The 20,943-nt window shown below is 44.9% G+C and overlaps 4 protein-coding genes across 6 annotated transcripts; 2 read left to right on the forward strand and 2 right to left on the reverse strand.

Moving 5' to 3' along the window:
• Positions 1-1,087: 1,087 nt before the first annotated feature.
• LOC133893144 (uncharacterized) lies at positions 1,088-1,940 on the reverse strand. The gene has a single exon (XM_062334110.1). It carries the CDS (start codon positions 1,840-1,842, stop codon positions 1,408-1,410), a length of 435 nt encoding a protein of 144 aa, XP_062190094.1. The 5' UTR covers positions 1,843-1,940; the 3' UTR covers positions 1,088-1,407.
• Positions 1,941-2,857: 917 nt separating this feature from the next.
• Positions 2,858-3,626, forward strand: LOC133893088 (uncharacterized). The gene has a single exon (XM_062334053.1). The coding sequence runs from the start codon at positions 2,982-2,984 to the stop codon at positions 3,414-3,416; it is 435 nt and encodes a 144-aa protein (XP_062190037.1). The 5' UTR covers positions 2,858-2,981; the 3' UTR covers positions 3,417-3,626.
• Positions 3,627-3,817: 191 nt separating this feature from the next.
• LOC133892862 (stomatal closure-related actin-binding protein 1-like) lies at positions 3,818-8,716 on the reverse strand. Of its 3 annotated transcripts, none has more exons than XM_062333844.1 (13): positions 8,531-8,716; positions 7,195-7,500; positions 6,807-6,935; positions 6,540-6,632; positions 6,129-6,269; positions 5,768-5,836; positions 5,547-5,630; positions 5,223-5,403; positions 5,007-5,123; positions 4,858-4,916; positions 4,591-4,725; positions 4,288-4,437; positions 3,818-4,166 (listed from the first exon to the last, which is right to left on the reverse strand). In XM_062333844.1, the coding sequence occupies exons 2-13, from the start codon at positions 7,480-7,482 to the stop codon at positions 4,128-4,130; spliced, it is 1,485 nt and encodes a 494-aa protein (XP_062189828.1). In that variant the 5' UTR covers positions 7,483-7,500; positions 8,531-8,716; the 3' UTR covers positions 3,818-4,127. The 3 variants fall into 3 exon arrangements, with proteins under 3 accessions (XP_062189828.1, XP_062189826.1, XP_062189827.1); XM_062333842.1 differs by having other exon boundaries at positions 5,223-5,421; XM_062333843.1 differs by having other exon boundaries at positions 5,223-5,421; positions 8,526-8,716.
• A 9,006-nt stretch (positions 8,717-17,722) lies between these two features.
• LOC133892668 (probable mediator of RNA polymerase II transcription subunit 26b) lies at positions 17,723-20,623 on the forward strand. The gene is made up of 9 exons (XM_062333563.1): positions 17,723-18,631; positions 18,745-18,813; positions 18,901-18,983; positions 19,073-19,128; positions 19,246-19,367; positions 19,473-19,518; positions 19,615-19,889; positions 19,977-20,094; positions 20,243-20,623. Exons 1-9 carry the CDS (start codon positions 18,236-18,238, stop codon positions 20,371-20,373), a joined length of 1,296 nt encoding a protein of 431 aa, XP_062189547.1. The 5' UTR covers positions 17,723-18,235; the 3' UTR covers positions 20,374-20,623.
• The last annotated feature ends 320 nt before the right edge of the window (positions 20,624-20,943 follow it).

Here is a 20,943-nt window from a genome sequence, read left to right on the forward strand (position 1 = left end):
CGAGCATGAGTTTGCGCAAGTTGCCCTTGCAGACCATGCTTGGTCCTGCTCATGCCTGGCCGTCTCTGGCCAGACAGAATGGACCGCCCGGCCCGGACTCGTAACGTTCGAGCCGGCCGGCACGGAAGAGCCAGCCCTGCCGGTTCCCCGTGTTACAGTGTATGGATTTCGAGAATGGAATAGGATGAAAGTGAGAGTTGTATATTCACTAGCTAAGCGTGGATGTATTATAACGAAAACATAAATATTATTTAGGATAATATTAAATATAAATTTAAGATATGAAGATGTAGATACGTCATGTGACTGTCGCCGAACGAATGCATTGGAAGTGATGTTGTAGTTTGATTTTAAATATTATTTGAAAAAGAGGGATAGATTATCCGTTAATTTCTCTCCTAATTTTTTATTTATTTTTATTAGTAAAACTAGTCTCATATCTATAGCCGGTAATGAGACAGAGATAACGTAGAACGAGAGTGGATGTTAAAAATGGATCAATTATTCGAATTTTAAGGATTTTTAACAAATATGAGGAGAGTACGAGAAAATATGACACATAATTTTTACATAGTAAAGATGAATGTGTGGCATTTTGTTGTTGATGAGGAGATATCACTCCCAGGTAGACAAACAACTGCCAATGGCAGTTATACACACAACCAAGCTTTCCAATTCCGTTCTGGGGATCATTCCGGTCCACTATGTTGACGTGCCACGAATGACGAGCCTCATGCTGCACACATGATTCTATATATTGTTCATAATTTTTTTGTTGAAATTCCTCTAAAAGAAATTGAAATCGATCGACCGAGATCAAGCACGGCATTCATGTCCACGTGTTGCCATCCATGTCACGCTTTTCTCGGGTGGCGCACGAGTCTGTTGGGTGTGGACTGTGGAGTTGCCAGGTCCACGTGTTGACATTTTTTCTGCATGACTCTGCGCTGAAGTGCAAAAGCCCATTCAAAATTTCCAAGAACTCAGCAGTTCTGACGGTGCTATTACTGAATACTGTCCACCCATGCATGATATAATAATATATACGAGAACAGTAGTGCAGTTTTCTTCACCGAATTTTCATGCCATATTTTTTGAATTTTCGTCACCTTGAACCGCCTTTCTTCAGGTAATCTGAACTCCATCTTGATCAGAAGGAAAAATAGAAAGGTATTGTTCTCTACTCTTTTGGATTTTGGAATTGGATAGGGTTGATACTTGATGGAAATGTCAATTGGGAGAAGGGGATACATGACGTTGCACAAACCGGCGTTACTCGGAGGTTATACCTTACAATGATGGATACGTGAAGAACAGAAGACACTACTGGATACTGTGAAGACTAATCGACTCATGCATGATCAACAACACGGGCATCTTTTAGTTGGCATGCAGGCAACATCCACCTCACATTCCGAGCTCAAACGCAGTTGCATCAAAAGAGTCAGACAGTCCAGTGCCAGTCTTGAAGGTGACCTTGCCGGGAGCCGACTCGTCGACGTACACTTCCACGACGCTGAGCCACAGCATGAGCTCCTTGGTCTTCACCCCCGCGATCTTCTTCAGCTTGCCTTTCTCCACGAACGCCGTCACCTCGCCGGCGTACGAAACAGTCTGCTTGATCTTCTTGAACGTATGGTCCTTCTTCTTCTCCCCACGGACGATCCACATGAATCCGGCCGCGCGGCTGTAGCCGAACTCCTGCATGTCGTCCAGAGGGAACAGCCCCTTGGGGAGGCCGATGTCGCCGAGCAGCTCAGCTGCCGCCTTCTTGCACGCCGCCGCGTCCCCACGGACGACGTCGGCACCGGCGCGGTGGCTCTCGATGGCTTGGGACGCCATTGCAGGTAATTTCTTGTGCTTCGTAGGAGAGCTTTGGAGAGTTTGATAGATAGCTAGTAGGTAGGTGATATGTAGTGAGAGAAGGATCGGATGCTGTGTGCGATAGATGCAAGTGTTGAGCTTGAGCCATTCCGTGGGCTTTTATAGACGCATAAGTGCCTCCTAAGTCGTATCGCGCTCTCGTCTTTTTTGTGCATATACACATCGGAAAGATAATCGGCAAGAACACTAGGGCGCGAGTTTTGACCCGGTAGCCTAGTATGTGGACTGCCCAGTTGGACCGAGTTGGTCATCCCTTGACGTCCCAGCCGATCCCATTGGACTCCGGCACTCCGCAGACAGACAGACAGAATGGACCCGTTCAGATTCGTGACGGTCCATGCGGTTATCCCAGCCGGAAATACAGTCTATCTGCATCTTCTATCTCTTCTATTTAATATTTATTCATCTGCTGATTTTCTCATCTGCACTATGAGTTTTTCATCTATTTTTATAACACGAATCTTAACACAAGTAAATGTTCTGATGAGCATTGTGTCTGCAAATTTCCCAACCCATCCTAGCCTACAGGTCCGTGCAGCCTGGCACGGCCGAGTCAACCGTGCCGTGCGCCCGTGCGCTGCTCCGCTCGCCACTCCCTCGCCGAGTCCACGAAAAACTTGGGCGAAACGCCACTGCCATGCCCTGCTCGGCGCCGCGCGCGTAGGGTGCGTCAAGAAACAGAGGCGGCATCGGAATCATACGGGCAGTAGCTCGAACCAAATTAAGCACACGACGTGGCAAGCGAGACCAGCATCGAAAGCTGATGACGCGGCCAAGTTCACAGGTCAATTCTGCCGGCCGTTCCAGGGAGCTAGCCGAAGAAGACCACACGACTTGACCCGGCTAAGTCTAACTAACCTGACTTCCATTCGCAAGAGCAAATGACGACTCCCTTGAAATTAAGATTTCCGCATCATTTCCTGTCACATATCTACTTGGTTCAGTGTCTCCAATCCGACGTCTCTCTATATAAACCTCTGCTCGGTGAGCTCCTCGGCACAAGTTCACGGCGCATTTGCATCATCAGTTTCCTGCCACAGCTCAGTAAACCAAACAGCTTTGCTTAGGCTTGGAACCAGCAGATCCGTACAGCTGCAATGGCGTCCCAAACCATCGAGACCTACCGCGCCGGTGCAGACGTCGTCTGCGGGGACGCGGCGGCGTGCAAGAAGGCGGCGGTGGAGTTGCTAGCAGAGATCGGGCTCCCCAAGGGGCTGTTCCCTCTGGACGACATGCAGGAGTTCGGCTACAACCGCGCGGCCGGATTTATGTGGCTCGTCCGTGGGGAGAAGAAGAAGGACCATACGTTCAAGAAGATCAAGCAGACAGTTTCGTATGCCGGCGAGGTGACGGCGTTCGTGGAGAAAGGCAAGCTGAAGAAGATCGCGGGGGTGAAGACCAAGGAGCTGATGATCTGGCTGAGCGTCGTGGAGGTGTACGTCGCCGAGTCGGCTCCTGGCAAGGTCACCTTCAAGACTGGCACTGGACTGTCCGATTCTTTTGATGCAGCTGCGTTTGACCTTGGCATGTGAGATGGAGGCTGCCCTTGTTGTTTCGTACGAGCCAGTTAGCCATCGGTATCCAGTAGTGTGTTTTGTTCTTCATATACTCGTTGTTGCAATCTTTAAGTACATGCGCCTGTTTGTGTAAGCTTTCAGTGCCTTTTCTTATGCTCCGGTGAAAACATGTTTCAAGGTTTTGAGTAATTTTTTTTGAATGCCTTGTATTTTTTTTCCTGATAATTTGGTTTTCGAATCCAACATTTGAAACCATCATGTCCCATGCATCAAGCTTTGGAAAAACAGGGCAACATTTGGAGCTCATATATCATGTACGTTTAGTTTGGAGCATGTTTTTGCATAGGCTGTCGAACTCGGCAGACAGAAGGGACCGGCCGGACTCGTGATGTTGAGGTAAACGGTCCATGCGTGGCAGGTACGCCATACGTCCGAACCAGGTCTGTCGAGCCCGGCAAGAGTGTTCCCAACCGTGCCACATCTTCGCTACTGAGATATTCAGATTCATCTGGGTGGCATCAGAGTAGCAGTTCAGGAACAGGACCACATGGCTATAATACTCAGATCAGATAAGGCATCTAACTATATAAACTAAAATGAATCGATGCAAATGCTGGGCACTGACTAGTGACTATACTACTCCGATCAGATGAGACGTCTAACTACTGATGTGCAAAGAGATGTTCATCCCGGAAACTGACAGAGAGTTCGCGCAGGCGCCGCTTGTCACCACGAAGTTCTGTCCCCTGGGCCAGCAAGGATAATCTGCATTCAGCCAACAAAAGTTAAAGCATGATTGCCATAATACTGTCGTCGAGAATCTGACAGGTCAAAGAGCCTTCAACTCATAACAGGACAAGGTGCAGTCATTCTTAAGCTGACTTACGTTGCAGTCGATAGCAAATCTCCGGGCGAGCATGATTGCTGAGTTACGTTCTCTGGTTGTTTCAAAGGCCAGCACAAAGCTGAGGTCCTTTCTGGGTTGCCAAAAGATCGCTTGCGGGGCGGCATCTCCGCCACCTCTAACACCGCACAACTGAAATTGATAGTCGTAAGCAGAATTTAGATTTTTACCGTAGGCAACGATGCGGAAGTTAACACTAGGTACGGTGAGTGTTATGGAACCAAGCTTCTCTGCAAACTACCATGATACCATCCTTACAGTGCTGCAATTGTTGCTACACGATACCTGCATCGATGAGGAATATAGCTCCTTTGCGACTACTGTCTTTCCTTTAGCAAGTCTCATCCGCAACCTCCCAATGCAAAGAACATGGAGAGCATCCGAAGGCTGAGCAATTCCATTCACTTGAAGAACAACGACCTACCATAGGCGACAAAACGGCCAGGAAACAATTGATTACTTGGCACTCGTGACTTTTTTGAACTGAGCTTCAATATAGATAGATAAAACATAGTACATCAAAATGAACGGAAAAAGAAGGCTTAATCATACATTATACTCAGTTTCAGGATTCCTTACAAGAGCCTCTACATAATCTGCCAATCCTGCAGCTGCTCTACTACAGTAGTGTTAGCCATGTCATAAACTCAAAAACTTTGAAAGCAGCTAAATGTGTTAGATAATCCATCAGAAAAACATACCAGGGTCTACAGGACCAGCAGTCTTTGCGATTGAGATTTGACTACCAAATTTGATCTCAGCTTGGATGTATCGCCCAACGTCATGTGGTTCTGGAGCATATACTGGCTTTATGGCACCTAAATGGATTAGTAGCAACAAACGTAAAAAATATATCATATCTAGAAAAAAGAATATTTTGTATCTAGAAATACATAATATCTAGAAAATAGTTCAACCTGAAATTATTTCTTTCTTGCTTCCTTTTGGTTGTATGCGGAACCACTGGATTGCACTATATGAAAAATCCACAGATGCATTGTTCTGAACAACTATGCGCAACATTGAGCCTAAGCTTTCAAGACCCTCTAACTCATATAAGGGCGTATCATTTTCCTCAAATCTTCGATGCAGCTCCAACTGATAATATAACAATAACTGGAAATCAGTTAACACCGCTACGTAAAATTATAAAAGAAAACGGCAATTGCAAAACTTCACAAGTTTGACAAGCAACACAAAATAACGTAAAAAATTGAATTAAATGGATTTGAAGCGCATACCTCTTTCAAAAGGTGAACAGAACTTGAGGACTTCTCAGCAAGTTGATCACGTAGAACCTGGATCTCGTTTTCGATGTCCATTGCCTAGACAGGTATTCAAACACTTGAAATAAATTTGGTATACTATAAAACCCATATATAATCAAGTAAATGTGCCAAATATGGACAATAGAAGGCACAATTTCAATTGTAGCGTGATACAGTATGCATATTAATTCTACCTTGCTTGGGCAATGCAGCATTTTCACTCTTCGTGCTTCTTGAACTTCATCCTTCAGTTCATTCACATCCTAGAACGATTGGGAACAGGAAATGGTTATCACACACGCACAGTTCAGCTGGAAACAGTTTTTTTCCCGATAAACAGCTGGAGACTGAATGAACTACAAATTATAATTTAAATCAACCCTTAACATGTATGAGTGTTGACTGAGATGGGAGTTTAAGGCTAAAAATTTCTGCCAAGAAAAAGGTTGGACTACCATGGGCACAAATAAGTAAATAAGGGATGTGGTTTAATCCATGTATTCCAAAAGTAGTAATGAAGAGAAGACAATACTTCTATTATTAGATACCACTAACCTGCTTCCCAGTTCTTTGAGAAATATCTTCATACTCTTTAAGTACTAGTTGAACTCTTTGTACAGCAGCTCTAGCACTATCTATCTCAAAGCGAGCATTAGCTCTTTCTTCGTTGACAAGTTTCTTGGCATCTTCAGAAGCCTATGAGCAAGATAGAAAAAAGAGTGGTGCGTAAAAGGAATGGAAAATTTGCAATATCAAATGGATAGTGTTTGAGTGTGCTTCTATATACGCAAATGGTTATCAGGAAACTAAAACATGGAGACTGATATTTAATTAAAAATTACAAGCAGTCAACTCTGAATGGCCCATGATACTAAAAATGAATTCTCACAAGTAATTGGGATCTGAATGATCACATCTCATGCAGGTGCTAAATTACTGCCTACCAACTAAGACTTTTCGACTCACCAGTTTCAGTGAGGCTGCTATTTCTGTGACCTCTGTTTTTTGCTGAATCAACTCATCTTCTCTTTTGGACAGCTGAACTGCTAAAATATCCACCTATAGAAATTACAAAACTATTAAAGTGTCTACCAAGAAAGGATCATTTAGAATATAGCTAGAAATTTATTTGAAGAAAAAGAAAATAGGAAGTTACACTGGCCATCATTCAAAAGTAAATACACATTGAGGAATATGGCAAGAATCAAATATGGTTTAGAGGACAAAACCAACCATAGACAGAGACTCCTCAATTTCATCCTTATTTTTGCCCGCTACTCGACCTCTCAACGACTCCAAAACACTTATTAGATTCTTCAGAAGGGTGCCTCGCTCCAATAAAGCCGCATGTTTCCATTTAACCTGCGAGTTAAAAGCAATTAAAATGGGATATAAAACAGTTGTAAATTTTCTATCCAGCTTTTATTTTTAATTTATAGTCACTGCTCCTACACTAATCGATGAGGGAAATTAATGAAATCTTTAAAAAAATATGCTTATGCAGTAAAACATATTAAACGTGGGAGCCCACGCTATGTAAACAACTCAAAATATAGACAGCATCGCTAACTGAGCCAATTATCAAATAAATGTCAAGGAACTAGACAGCTGGAGTCCAAACCTCATTAGACAACATGGTGGCTGTGTTAAAACCCTTCTCGAATTTCATGGCGAGCTCACGGACTGAAAGGCGCTGACGCCTATCAAGCGGATCTGCTATCTCCTTGGCAACAGCCTCTTTGGGAGATGGCATTTCTGGGCCATCCGCCAATTTGATAACAATCCCATTAGAACCATTCTTGAATGTAGGGAATTTATTTCTGATAATGTTTGCTGGACGCAGTGGCCCTGACCAGAGGACCTGACTATGCTTCTTTCGTCCAAAATCAACAGTCGATGCTCGAGTCATCTATAAGCAACACGCAACCTTGATTCCACAAAAGCGAGCGTTAGTGCAGCGAAGTAGCAATTGGCCACGATACATATATCATTAGTGGAATGGATCAAAATTGACAGCAGAATAAACATTGCAGAGTGGAACCTGAGAAAATAGGAGGCAGAGATAGCAGGAAGAGCAGTGCAAAGTGCAAACATATAGCTCAATGCCTGAACTCTTGTGCTAGTAACAATGACGAAAGTCAAAGAAATCACATGAACCTGCAGTGTTGCCCAGTGCCCACTAATAAACAGAAATAGCAAATCTACACTAGAAGCAACCGGGTTCAGGAGAAGCCGGGAAGCAGTAGCTTTCGCATCAGGGTCTTGAATTCCACTCAAAAGGACAGTTGGGTAGCAGTAGCACCGAATGCCAATTTGCCCACAAACTAAAGAACAGGACTTCTCTGTACGACTGTACAGTAGAGTGGCAAGGAAGGAACATAGATGAGTTACTACAGTCTGTACGAACATGGGACTGCAAAGATGACTGAAAGCGAAAGTTTAGCATTCAGGAGTAGCTCTGGTAACACTCTTGAAGCAACAAAAATGAGTAAGCAATTGCAAAGATACACCTGTTAGTGATTCAAAAATCAAAATAACTCCATCGCCATTTACAAAGGGGAAAAGTTTGATTTTCAAGGGAGATTATGTAACTCAAACAATGTGGCTTTCTTAGCGCAGTTGATTTCTCTCCGTCACCTGTTCGATGCATACGGATTTCTATACGGCGCCTGTGAGGAAACCAAAACTGAAGCACAGACGTATCACTTCACCGTTCGAACATCTTTTCCGAAGCTGCATTGCTACCCACCCAACCACTCCAACGAAACGCGAGCGCAAATGGGTACTTGCTTGCGGCGGCAGAGTGCAATGGAGGCCGCAATGGGTCTCGGAAAACGTAGGTTGGAGAGAAACAAAGGTTCGAATCCGAATGCCCACGGCGAACAAAGGGGAAACCAGAACAAGACTAAGTTACAACAGAAATGGGAATCCATCCGAGGATGCTAGGGCTACCTTACCAACGCAAGAGGAAGCCAGCCCAAGCCCGGACAGATCTGCACTTCCAGCACCCGCAGAGTGGCGGCGGCGGCGGCGGAGGAGGGAACACTGAGCTTGGAATGAGAAGGCGGGAGCAGGAGGGAGGGTAACGAGAGGAGGCCGGGAGCAGAAGATCCGGAGCAGGAAGGCGACGGGCGGAATGGGCAGGCCAGTCAGTCAGTCGGGCGCGGTTGCGATCCGGGCCGGAACAGAACGAGACACGAGACAGGGACGCACGGCACGGGCCCCGAGATTCGCTCGGGGGTGCGGTTCCGGCCGTTCGATCTCGATCAGGCGGCCGGGAGTGGGTTCGGGGAGGAGCGTCGCGGGAGAGTTTTTCGGGACGGCGCCCGGCGATGGCGGGCGCCAACGTGGCGTGGACCCGGCGATGGCGATGCCACGCCTCCGTTTGAATTGAACTCTTTTTAAAGGATAGGAGCCGTTGGGGCTTCCGCCGCCTCCTTTTTCCTAGACCCTCGCTGAATTTTTAGTTTCGTTTCAAGGGAGTGCATTTAGTTGCCCCAGTCTCCCTAGTCTAGCTTAGTGGAAGCTTATAGATAAAAAATATATTTGATTCAAGTATGCAAAGCTTTCTATTATATGATTTTATAGGAAATCTATATTATGATATTTTAGGAAATAAGGCTATTCGTATATACTGTTACAGACTGATCCGGCAAATATAAATATACAGTATCATCCTAACTCAAGAGTGAAGCTACTCCGTAACATGTCCCGGTGGATGCATCATCTGTATCAGCTCGTGCAACCGGACTCACACAATGTTATAAAATCATCTTCATATGAGTAATCAATCATAATCTTAACTCTTGTATCTGCTCATATGGTCTCAAATTCAGTCAACTAAATAGAAAATCAGCTAACATATCCATATTGATAAAACCAATCAAATACCTTTTTTTTTAACGAATATAACTCCGCTTAGCATGTTTTTTCTTAGTCTACTAATACGATATAGCTCTATGAAACATCGTGCTAGGAACCAAACACACCCTAGTTGAACGGGGAAAGTTTCTTTTTATTCTGAATGCAAGAATCCCATATGCTTTGTTTCCCGTGAAAATTTACGTTTGTATCCAAACTAGAATTCTCTAAGCACGGTCTCATGAAAAGAAAGTTTCTTGAAGAACATATTCAGGAGATGGAAAAGCTAGTACCAATAGGCTTTGCCTCCATCAAGTGAAGTTAGAACCTAGCTATCCAACCGTATGGTTTCCATTAATTTGGTTTTTTTTTTCAAATATCAAAGAGACATGATGCGGACTGCATGTGCTCGATTTGACTTTGGAGGCGGATTCATAGGATTGGTTCCCGGAACAGTGGGACATGTAGTTTGGTATCTTGATGTGTATTGTCTAAACAAACTCACCGCGAAGAGAAATGCTTCACCTACAAACCCATTTGTGCATGCAACTTTGTTACAACCATTACGTCAGTAACCTTAAGCCCGTTCTGATATTTTGATGGCTTAAAGCGAGATTAAAAATATGGCTTTATTATTAAATATAAATCGTACAGATCTAATTTTTTTAGTTTATTTTTAAATCGATATACATAGTATACGTATACATATGAGGTCTTTGAGTTTTAGGGCCCGGAGCGGGCGCCCCGCTCGCTCCCCCCTCAGGGCCAGCCCTGCTTAGCTATGTGTATTGCCTTAAACACAGCGCAACAATGGATGGTGATGCTAAACGATCCCTGCACATGGATGTTGATATGATCCGTTCACGTCATATACATCACGCGGTGCATGAATAAACACAAGCATATATTGGAATGTGGCCATGGAGAACCCATTCATGAAATCACAAAGCTAAGAGTAGTGCATGGTGAGATTGTTCCATATTGCTAACGTAGGTTGATGTAGAGTAACATAAATAGTAGAGCTCTTTCCTTTTTCTGAAATAGAGAAATGACAGTACGGGGGATTTGGCTAACACACATGCACGCGTATTTGCATATTTTTCGCGTAAACAATCGTGTGGCTATTAATCCTTTTTGCCACTTGTGTATTCCTTTTTGTTTACCGTTTGAAACGAGCATAGGGCTGATTAATGCGTAGTCAATGTTGTTATTCTAAGTTAATTAGTTACGGATTAGTGGGACATCATTATACACAAAACAGTTTCTACAGAGGTGACCGTCTTCCCTATAAAGACCCTAAAGACGTCTAGGTCCTGTAGATGAGGGGGAAAAACCACTAACAACTTGACTCCTTTCTTCTTTTTTCATCTGGTGAACTCTGCTGTATTTATCTATAGTATACTTAATATCTAATAGTATTATTAATTATTACCGTAATATGTCTCCTGGTAGAATATGATAGTAGAATAATGCGTATATTTCCAACAGTACACGCCAGTGCAATCAATCGCTATGGTGTCTGTCAACTGAACCATTAGTACGCCAGCCATGTTACTCGAGTTGAACAAACGGGGTGCAGTCCGTGTGATGTCTGCTGCCATCGATCACGTACAGAGCCAAACCGACGGGAACAGAACGAAACCGGTGGCATGCAACGCAATGCAACATTATGATGTTGCTGAACACTCACTCAATGATGCAAACACTGATGTTCCATAATTATATTTTGTGATTCAAGTTTCGAGTCACCTCCTAGCTAGTCCTTTTTGTAGTCTTCTGCTTGAGTTGGCGTTTCAGCAATCATGTGGACAGGACACCTTGAACGGATCATTGCAAGAGAGAATGTCAGATAAAAAAAAATATCGAAAAAAATCTCCATCTAGTTACCACCAGGAGTTTCAGACTTTCAGTACCTCCCTGCTGATGTACTGCAAGAGGACAAGCAGAGCTTTCTATTGACCAACCAAAACTCTTCGTACCTGACAGCATGTATGCACACCCAGCTGGTTGATCAAGCGTGCAAGATACTACTGCGAGCCTGAAAATGTACAGTTATCAGTTAATCGCAGAAATATTGGGAGGTGATCATCTTCTGACAGGAGATGGAACCTCTGCAGAAGGGGTCGACAGACTTTCAAAATCCCAGCTACTCAGTCCCTTGAAGGCGTTCAGGTGATCTGACGGCCCAATCAGGTATTCAACAGTCGAACACAAGAAAGGATTTTGCCTGGAGGGGACACCATGTGTCCATGTGCTTGAGTGCCCAAGTGTGGACACCGGGCACTGACTTTCTCTTAAAAAAAAGTGCGCACACTTACTGGATTCTCGTGTCTTAAACAAAATTACAAAAGTAGGCGTCTATTTGAAAAAATGGTAAAAATTAACTATTGTCATCTATTGGAGGAGCAACAGGTTTTAAAAAAATTATTAAAATAAAATAGTTATGTTTCTCTCAAAATTCGAAATACTATCAAAATAATCATAAAAAATCTATTTTTTATGATGTAGATGATACTATGCTCTAGCTTAAAAAAAATTAGACAAAATTATGATATGTACAATAAGAAATAAAAAAAGACAAATTTTATAATTGTATACAATCTGTCAGTTGTGTACAATAAAATTTATCTTTTTTATTTTTCATTGTAAAAGTAATTGTTTAAGTTAAATTTTTAGAGCTAGATTATAGCATCCTCTACATCATATATTTTTTTAAAAAATTCATGATTATTTCCATAATATTTTGAATTTTAGGAGTATTGAAATACTATATTCTTATTTTTTTTAAAATTTATCGTCGGTTGGGAAGGTGATATATGCTTTTCGAAATATAAAAATAAAAAATTCTGATTCAAAGACAGAGACGGCTCGTCGCGTGAAGACATGCAGTAGGCCGCGGCCCAAACGCGAACATGGATGTGTTCAGCTCCTTCCGACAGAGATATGCAGCATTTGCCCGAACAACACTTGGGAAATGCTTCGGCCGGTTTGCTTTTGCAGTGTCTGGGCCGCGGACCAGCTGCATGCCCAGGCCAGGCCGGCTTGTGCCCCAAAGTAGAATCCAGGTAAACAACCACTTCATTTCCTCGAGAACAAAAATTGGTCGTCTTCTTCAGTTCAGACCAAAGGCCGTCTTTACACAAGACGGTATTGCCTGGATCTACAAGCGAAGACAACACATCTCTTAATTCACTAGCACCCAACAGATACTCCTACGGTCCTGCCAGAGAATCACAGATAGTGGTCAGTGTTGAATGGAGATGAACGAAACAGCACCTGGGCAGAGAATCTAGCATGCACGCACGCAAGAATCGCCATCGAAGCACCCGCAATCCAAACAGGTTGGATGGAAAAAGCCCTCACTGGTTTAGCTAAGGCCACGTACAACGCACGTACGTGTCTGGTTTAATCTTGGCGTTTGCAGATGGCGCTGCTGCTCTCCCGGGCGGTCGACGCTCGGCGTTTTTCGTGTGATCCGATGGAGTCGACTCTCGGATCGGCAGATGCGTTTTTTCTGTTCAAACTAACTCTCCTCTGCTCTGTATATCTAGGCACATACTAGTGCATCAATATTTTTGTATCTTGCCTGTTCACTATTCAAATGGATCCTACACTAAATGCTGCAGTATGAGAGCGCCGCGAGCAACGCCGCGGTCACTGCGGCGTCCCGGCCACCACACGGGAGCTCGTCAACGGGGAGGACGACGTACATGCAACCGACCTCCAGCCGGTCCTCCATGTCGAGCATTGGCGCGGGCCGTTCGAAGCGGAACCCGTCCGCCGAGCACACAACGTGATTGCTCGCTCCTCCCCGCCCCACATCACCAGCCGCGCCGTCAAGCTCGTCCATGGATGCTCGATTTCGAGATCTGTCGACGCCAGGTCGGATGGCGACGCGCATAGCAGCAGCATACAGCCCCACGCCTAACACGTGATGAAACGGAAATCTGAACCGCCCTGCTCCCTCGCACCTGACACCAAGGAACGCCGCGTGCGGCACAACCGCTCGACACGGTCCGCAGCTCGTACGCGCCGTGGAGTCCAGGCGACCCGGTCGCGCCCACAACCACGTGTCCGCGGGCAGCCGCGCGGGCGACATTTCTGCGCACTCCCCTCGGCGGCTACACGCGGAGACACCGGCCCCTCCCTGGGCCCTGGCAAACCCGCCCTCGTCACGTGAGCCGATCGCTCCCACTCAGCCCAAGTTGCCCGACCAGCCGCGCGCCTCGTCACCCCGCCGGCCCGCCGAATCTACGCGGCCGGCCCATCCTTTACTGCTCTCGCTTCCGTTCAGCCCGTGGTCGTCGTCGAGGCGCGCTCGTCCGTCCGTGGGAGGAGGCGCCGGCGGCCGTTGGATGGACGCTCGAATGAAAAGCTGCTGCTGCTGCTGCTGTGCAGGCTGGGTCGCAGTGACGCTGGCAGCATCATGGGGCTGGGCAAGTAGTAGTAGGGGCCTGGGGGGTGGTGCGGTGACATCACTCTGCTTAAATACCCATCCCTTCACAGCTTCGCTAGATCTATCTCGGCTTTGCTGGATTAGGAAATGTCAAATGTGGCTGTGAAGGAGCTTTGTTTCTGGTTCTCCCATCAACCTACAAAAAGGGCCATCTAGTGTAATCTGGGCAGTTGTACTAGTACTACTCCGTACTTACTTAGGAAAAAGGATCCTTGTGTTTGGATTTCGAATGTTGGATGAATTGAGTGGGATTGTGCTCAAATTGGAACAGCAAATGCATTTACATGATCTACCAGCAGGCTCTGAGCAAATATTTGAGCAGGCCGAGCTTGCGGTTGTCCTCAAGATTTGTTCAGGCCATAGTATGTGAGCAAAGATCTTTGTACCTTCTATTTCCTTATTGTTCGTCAGCATGGCAGGTTTGACTGACTCTACATTTCATCGTGAAGTTTTTCTTCTTCTTGTCAAATGTCAGTTCAAGTTTGGAGAGCAGGAGCTACACAAAGTCAAGGGATGGAAGAGTTTACATAGTCCATAATGAAGGCACATACATGGTTTTTTACAAGTTGGTAGGCCGCATGGGTGAACTTTTTTTTGGTCAATTCAACAAAAGATGGTCCACCATTATTTACAGCCTTGTTCCTTGACTCCATCTCTCCGTTGGGGACCGCACCTGAATAGCACAACTCAAACCGTATCCTTTTCGCTTTTCTCAAAAAAAACTATAGTAATATTGATCAGGGATTAGGCTGGTGAGTATAGTTAACCTTGTAGATGATTCATAAACCGTCTATCTTATGAATAAATAAAAAGACTAGGAATATTTTTTAGACGAATCATATAACATATAGAGATTTATACAGGTTTAGAACATCATTAGAATAATAGCCTTCCATTATGTTCATCTTGTATTGATTTTTGAGACGGTTTACAAGAGAGTTCTTAGCTAGTCTAGATTGATCTAAACATAGTCAAGAATCTGCCTTGTGCTTAATTGGGGATGGTTGATTATGTAGATCTAAAGTACAGAAGACTTGAAGGTTCAAAGCTTTTGTAGGTTTGAATGAACTTGTCCTCCGCAGGATCCACTAGCTCAATGCGATGTGTGTGTATGGGAAGCATATTTGGTAATCTGAGGAGTATGTACTTTCACATACGTATCTTATAACATATAGAATATATCATGTGATAAATTGTATGTATATAAAGCATGTAAGTATATAAAATCATCTAAGTGGTATATTATATTTTATATACAAATATAAAGGTATTATCAAAATCTATTAAAATTGTTGGACTTCTTTTCAATTTTTTGTGTAGTTCACATTAGAGTATCTTAGAATGAGTATATAAGTATATTCATAGTTAAAGGAGTATATTTGGTTTATTTATGTGGTATATCATAGTATAGTAGGTATTATGTACTCCCAAAAGTAAAAGACTAGTTATATATATATATATTCAACACACCGAAAACAATAGATTTTATCTCCACAATCGAAAAAGCCTGAAAAACCATCTTACAATAGAAAAAATCAGTAATTTTAGTCCTCCTACCAGAAAAAACAGGAAAGTGGCTAATCATGCAAGCCTTTAAATAGCGGTTGTTTTCTTCTCAAACTTCTAATCCCTCACAAATTGATGCAGATCTTAAGATCCGATTTTGTAGCCAATGCCGGTGAGGGTGATTTGAGAGAGTGGTGAATCACTCCGTCTCGCTATGCTCGCTCCACGACGTACACCGATGAGCCGAGATATCGTCCATAGGTGCAAGCGCTTTCTCCAGTCTGCACCATCGATCTAATCGACGTACTCAGCAGTGGCGCCATGGCAGGTGCATGCGTAGCTCGGCTATCTTCACGCTCATAGAATTCTGCGCTCATTGACACGACGGCACCACCCACGATTCTTGTAGTGCTTGTCAAACCAAGCGGAGGCACGATGGTTGTCATGCCCTCACAATCTTCTTCAATCCAAGCGTTGGATTTCTTTTGTGTACAATTTTGATCTTGAGTTGATGTGATGTGTTGAGGGAATATTTTTGAAATATTTTCTAGCATAGAAAGAGAACCGTTGAATCATATATTACGGCAATTTTTCACATTTGTTTGGTTCAATTTTGAGTGGATAGACAATTCAGTTCAGATTCTCCTGTTCTTTTCTTCGTCATTTTCTTTACTCAACTGAAAACTATAATCGTCAGAACCAAAAAACTATAAGTAAAATATGCAAATTGCAAACAAGAGATAATAATTATTAGAACCAGAAAAGTATCGAGGAAACGCTGAAATATTTTTGTTGTGCACAAATTGTCTTTTCCTCAACCGACAAAACCATCAAAACCGAAAAATAATGGAAATAATCATCAAAACACGGGAACAAGTGATTTTACGAATCACATATATATATATATAGTTACTTAATCATTTTAACTATTTTTCATTTCCTTTATTACCTAGAGATTATTTCTATAATTACGTAATTACTTTCCTTGTTTCGAGAGAAAATCTCATAGATTGTTATTCAATTTCTTGATTGGCTAAGATTGTTACCGAATATTCCTAACTCAATGCTGACGGGAATCAAATGTATATAGATTGATAGGAGTGACCTTTGCCTTGAAAGTCATCCTGTTGCCAATGTTTTTTTAGGAGAGGGCTAAATTGTAATGAAAAATTAGGAGAAGTTGTAAAATACGCTTGTCCATAAATATAACTTGATGAAAGAAATATGTGTCACATAAGATCACTTTTTATAACTATGTTAGAACCATGTTTTATACCATCGTGTCAAAATGTAAACCACTCTAGGAATGATCTGAACAATCGGGTATAATGGATATAGGTAATGCTCACCTATATCTATATTTGCTAATTTTTATCCGCTCACGGGTATATCTACGAACGTCTACAGGCGAAAAACAGGTATCAAACCTATCGCCAACAGTATGACTTGGATGGGTGGTGCTAGCGGAGACGACGTGGGGAGGCACGTCACGAGGCGACGCAGGGCGAGTCAGGGGTGACGCGATGCAGGGTAGGGCGGGGCAGTGTGGCATGGGGAGGAGCTGGCGACTATGGGGCTAGAACTGGGAGGCGACAGTGGGGCGTGCTGGGAGCTTAAGAGAGGGAGCGGCGATGAGAAATTGAGAATGTGAGTATGCCAGCTAGCAAAGGATGGGGATTTGGTTGAGTCTGTCTGTCAGACTAATTTTACTGGTTTCGTGAGTATGAGTACATCTTACGTATACTCATGTCCGTTTACCCGTCGTGTAATATTTTTTGCCTACAAATATACCTATAGGTATGAAATGATATATGGTGTTACGCTAGCTGGCATACTCATACTCCCAATTTCTCATCGTCATAGTCATAGTGTAACACCAGATTCCTTGGCAAAAAACATATATATTTTTCTAGCGAATCAAAAGAGATCACGCAAAGACAACCCATGGTGCACGAACCAGCCTCACTTTTCTTTCACACAAAATTTCCAAGCGTAGCTAATTCCGTGGAAAACTCAAACGCAATATCCATGTGAGCGCGTAGCTAATTCTGCGGAAAAATCGTGCACAGCGGGGAAATATCCTACGAGACCTAGTTTCTCATGCATCTGAGATCTGAAAATTATTCACAGCGTAACACCTGATAATTTATTTTTTTATTTCATCACATATAATTTTTTATTTTTATCAAGTTACTTTTTGTTACGTGACACGTTAAAAAATAGAGCATGCTCCAAATACAGAGACCAGTAGACTATCCTGCCGCGCCGCGTGGCCGCTAGCGCTTGCAGGACCGAAACAAACAGAGTCCGGTGCGGTGGCGACAGCGCTACGGCCACGCGGCTCACCGCTTCCTTCCGCGCGGGCGCCGCACGCCCACGCACCCGGATTGCGGCGCTGCGCTCGCAAATCCGCTAGCAATTGCACCAGCCACCACCGCAAGTTCCGCAACGCCACAACCGTCCCCCTTCTTTCTCTCACCTCTCCTTCGTCTCCTGGTCTTCTCCATCCTGCGGGGCAAGTCGCGAGGGGAGGATAGGTAGAGAGGACAAGGATCAGAATTAGTCACGCACCGAGGAGAGCCAGGAGAGAGAGGAAAAAAACTTCCTTTTTCCTCGCCTTCTCCTTCGCCTTTCCCGGTCGCGTTTCTTGGTTCTTGTGTGTGTGCCGCCGTCCCTGAATCCCCCGGCGGATTCTTGCGTCTGGGCGTGGCAATCTTTCGACTTTCCTGAATGCCCTGTAACCGAAGAACTGAATCGAATTTGAACAGAACGTAAATTTAATCTGCAAGAGGAAGGGCCGGTGGTTTTGATAGGGGCGAGGGCGGCCGATCGGTCCGCGATGGCGCCGCCGTCGAGGGACTTCTGGCTCGGTTTCTTCCGCGGCGCCGGGGACAGCATCTTCGACGCCATCGACGCGGCCATCACCATCGCCGCGTTCGACCACCCCGGCGCCCTCCGCTCGCGGCGCGACGGCATCGCCGAGCGCCTCTTCACCGCGCTCGCGGTGAACGGCGCGACGGCGGTGGCGGCGGCCCCGGGAGCGGCGGGGGGAACCCCCGTGACGGGGGCGCTGACGCCGGCGCAGCTTCTTCCCGAGGGCGCCGGCAGCGTGCCCAGCCTCTGCAGCTCCGACCGCGCCGAGGCCATCATTGACGACGGCGTCCCACGCAGGGACGATTCCGTCCTCACCGAGGCCGAGCGCATCAAGGCCATCCTCCTCAACGACCAAGAAAAGGTCCGCCTCCTGCTACTCTTTCTGCCCTCCACACAGCCGCCGCCGCCGCCGTTCTACCGCCGGTTACTGACTGGTAACACTAGTACTGAATCGATTCTGCTCGGTTGATGCAGTCGGAGGCCGCGTTGCTCGAGCTGCTCCAGCGGCTGCAGCTGTTGGACCTCACGATGGACAACTTGGAGGTGAGACGACGGTCACCGCCTGCATTGAGGGGTCTATGCTCAATTCGTTAATGTGTCGACTGCTGTTTATCTGAACTCGTTTGATAGGCCACTGCGATTGGCAAGGCGGTGGGCAACTTCCGGAAGCACAGCTCCAAGCAGATTCGGAGCCTCGTCAGATCGCTCATCGAGTATGTTCATGTGCATCACCAGAAAGAGCATTTTGTGGTTGTGTTCTTCGCTTAGTTCTCTATGTTGACATGTTTGGTGTGAATCCCAGAGGTTGGAAGCATACAGTTGATGTGTATCTTGCTCGCTGCGGAGACACCGTTGTAGGTAGGTAACTAGCAAAATTAGGTCACCATTCCAAGCTCTAAACTCTATATTCGCCTAACAAGACATTACTAGTGCTACACTTGAGTAGTTGATTAATGGTTCTGCAACAATTCACAGATTACACACCTCAGTCCATGGGTCCTTCCAGTCTGGAGCAGGAGGATCAAGGGGCGGCTTCTACCCCCATGGATGAAGGCGCCCTCTTTGCTACGCCAAGCACTTCCATTCGGCTGTCCGAGGTATTTGATTTGTGCAGAAATATATCAATTCACCGTCTATGATATGACAGAAACCTGTAAGGTTGGTGGCATGATCTGACACTGCTCCATCTCGGCATTCCTCAGGAAAACCCAGGTTCCAAGTTCTCTGATGGAATGGATGAGGATGGAAGTGAGTGATCAGATCCTCATCGATCCCTCCCTATGTGATTATTCTTGGTTTGGAATTGGTATATAATAACTTGATTACTTTGTTAATTTTCTTCAGGCATCAGGAACAATGCTGGTAGGGATGGTGGCCAGCGGTATCCGGTGAGCCAAGAACCAGTTAGAAGGGCACTGCCAATGGGCCAGCGGTATGATCCTGAACAGAGCTGGAGGCAAGAACAATCTGTGATTAGGCAGACGAAAGAGCAATTCGTTGCGGAGATGCTTGCGAGACCCCCAAACACAGAGTCAGGTCCTGGGAGACCTCAGGCAAGGCCTAGGCAGCATCAAGATGCCTCACTAGCTCAAGGCAGGCGGCCTTCAACTCCATCTGATGTGAGCATCCCGTTCTGTCGACAAAATATACAAACTTATTTGATTGATTCAAAGTTTGGTTTGGTCTGAATTCTGCTTGATCTTTAGATACCAGTGATCCACCATGATGAAAATTCTGTTCGTGCAAAGCTAGAGCTTGCAAAGAATGCAAAGCTAGAGGCGACTAAGCGAAAGCTTCAGGAAGGCTACCAAGAATTTGATAATGGTATGCACCCTGCCATTGATATAGGTCTTGTCTCACTGTTACTCGTGATGCCGCTGAACACCTTTCTTGTGCCGATTACTATATTGCACTACTTGAGTGATTATGTGATGAATCATGATCCCAAGTTCTCTACTTTGCATCAATGCAGCAAAGAAGCAGAGAACCATTCAAATGGTGGATCCACAAAATTTACCAAAGCAAGGGAACCGGAATTTCCAACCTAGTGGCAGTAGCAAACCAAGGAATAACAGCAGCAGCAACCGGAATTGGTCAAGATGAGGCACTAATTCCAATCAACGCCAGTGATCATAGGTTGCAACCCACAAGTTTCCCTTCAAAATTCTTCTTCTTCTCGCCTTTTTATCGGTACCTTAATTTGTATGCATCCTGACATTAGTCATAATGTCTGGTCCTAGTGTTTGTCAAACTTGTAAATATATGATGCCGAGTCCTAATACTAGTTCTGATCTTGAGCTCCCAAATTGCTGGTTTGCCTCGTTTGGAATGTAGAATGCTTTCTACACTGTCATCGGAATGAGGATGTTCTCTGCTTGCTTTGCGCCAGCGCCCTGCTTTTCAGACCCGGAATGCCTTTTTTTTTGGTGGGTGGGTGGGTGGGGGGGGGCTTGTCTTTTCACTAAATTGAGCGTAGCTTGTCCCCTGCAGAGACTGAACTAGAATAGTTAGATATCATGGCTGGTACTACAAGTATCCTTGGCGCCTAGTTTCATCCATGGCAAGACTGCATGAGCAATCTTTTTTTTTAACTAAGAACTAGATAAGTGTCATCCAATTGTAGCATTTCTTGCAAAGTTTTGTGGAGTTTCTACGTTCCATACATGGATCTTG

Source organism: Phragmites australis, chromosome 15, assembly GCF_958298935.1.
Source record: "Phragmites australis chromosome 15, lpPhrAust1.1, whole genome shotgun sequence".
Lineage (NCBI taxonomy): Eukaryota > Viridiplantae > Streptophyta > Magnoliopsida > Poales > Poaceae > Phragmites > Phragmites australis.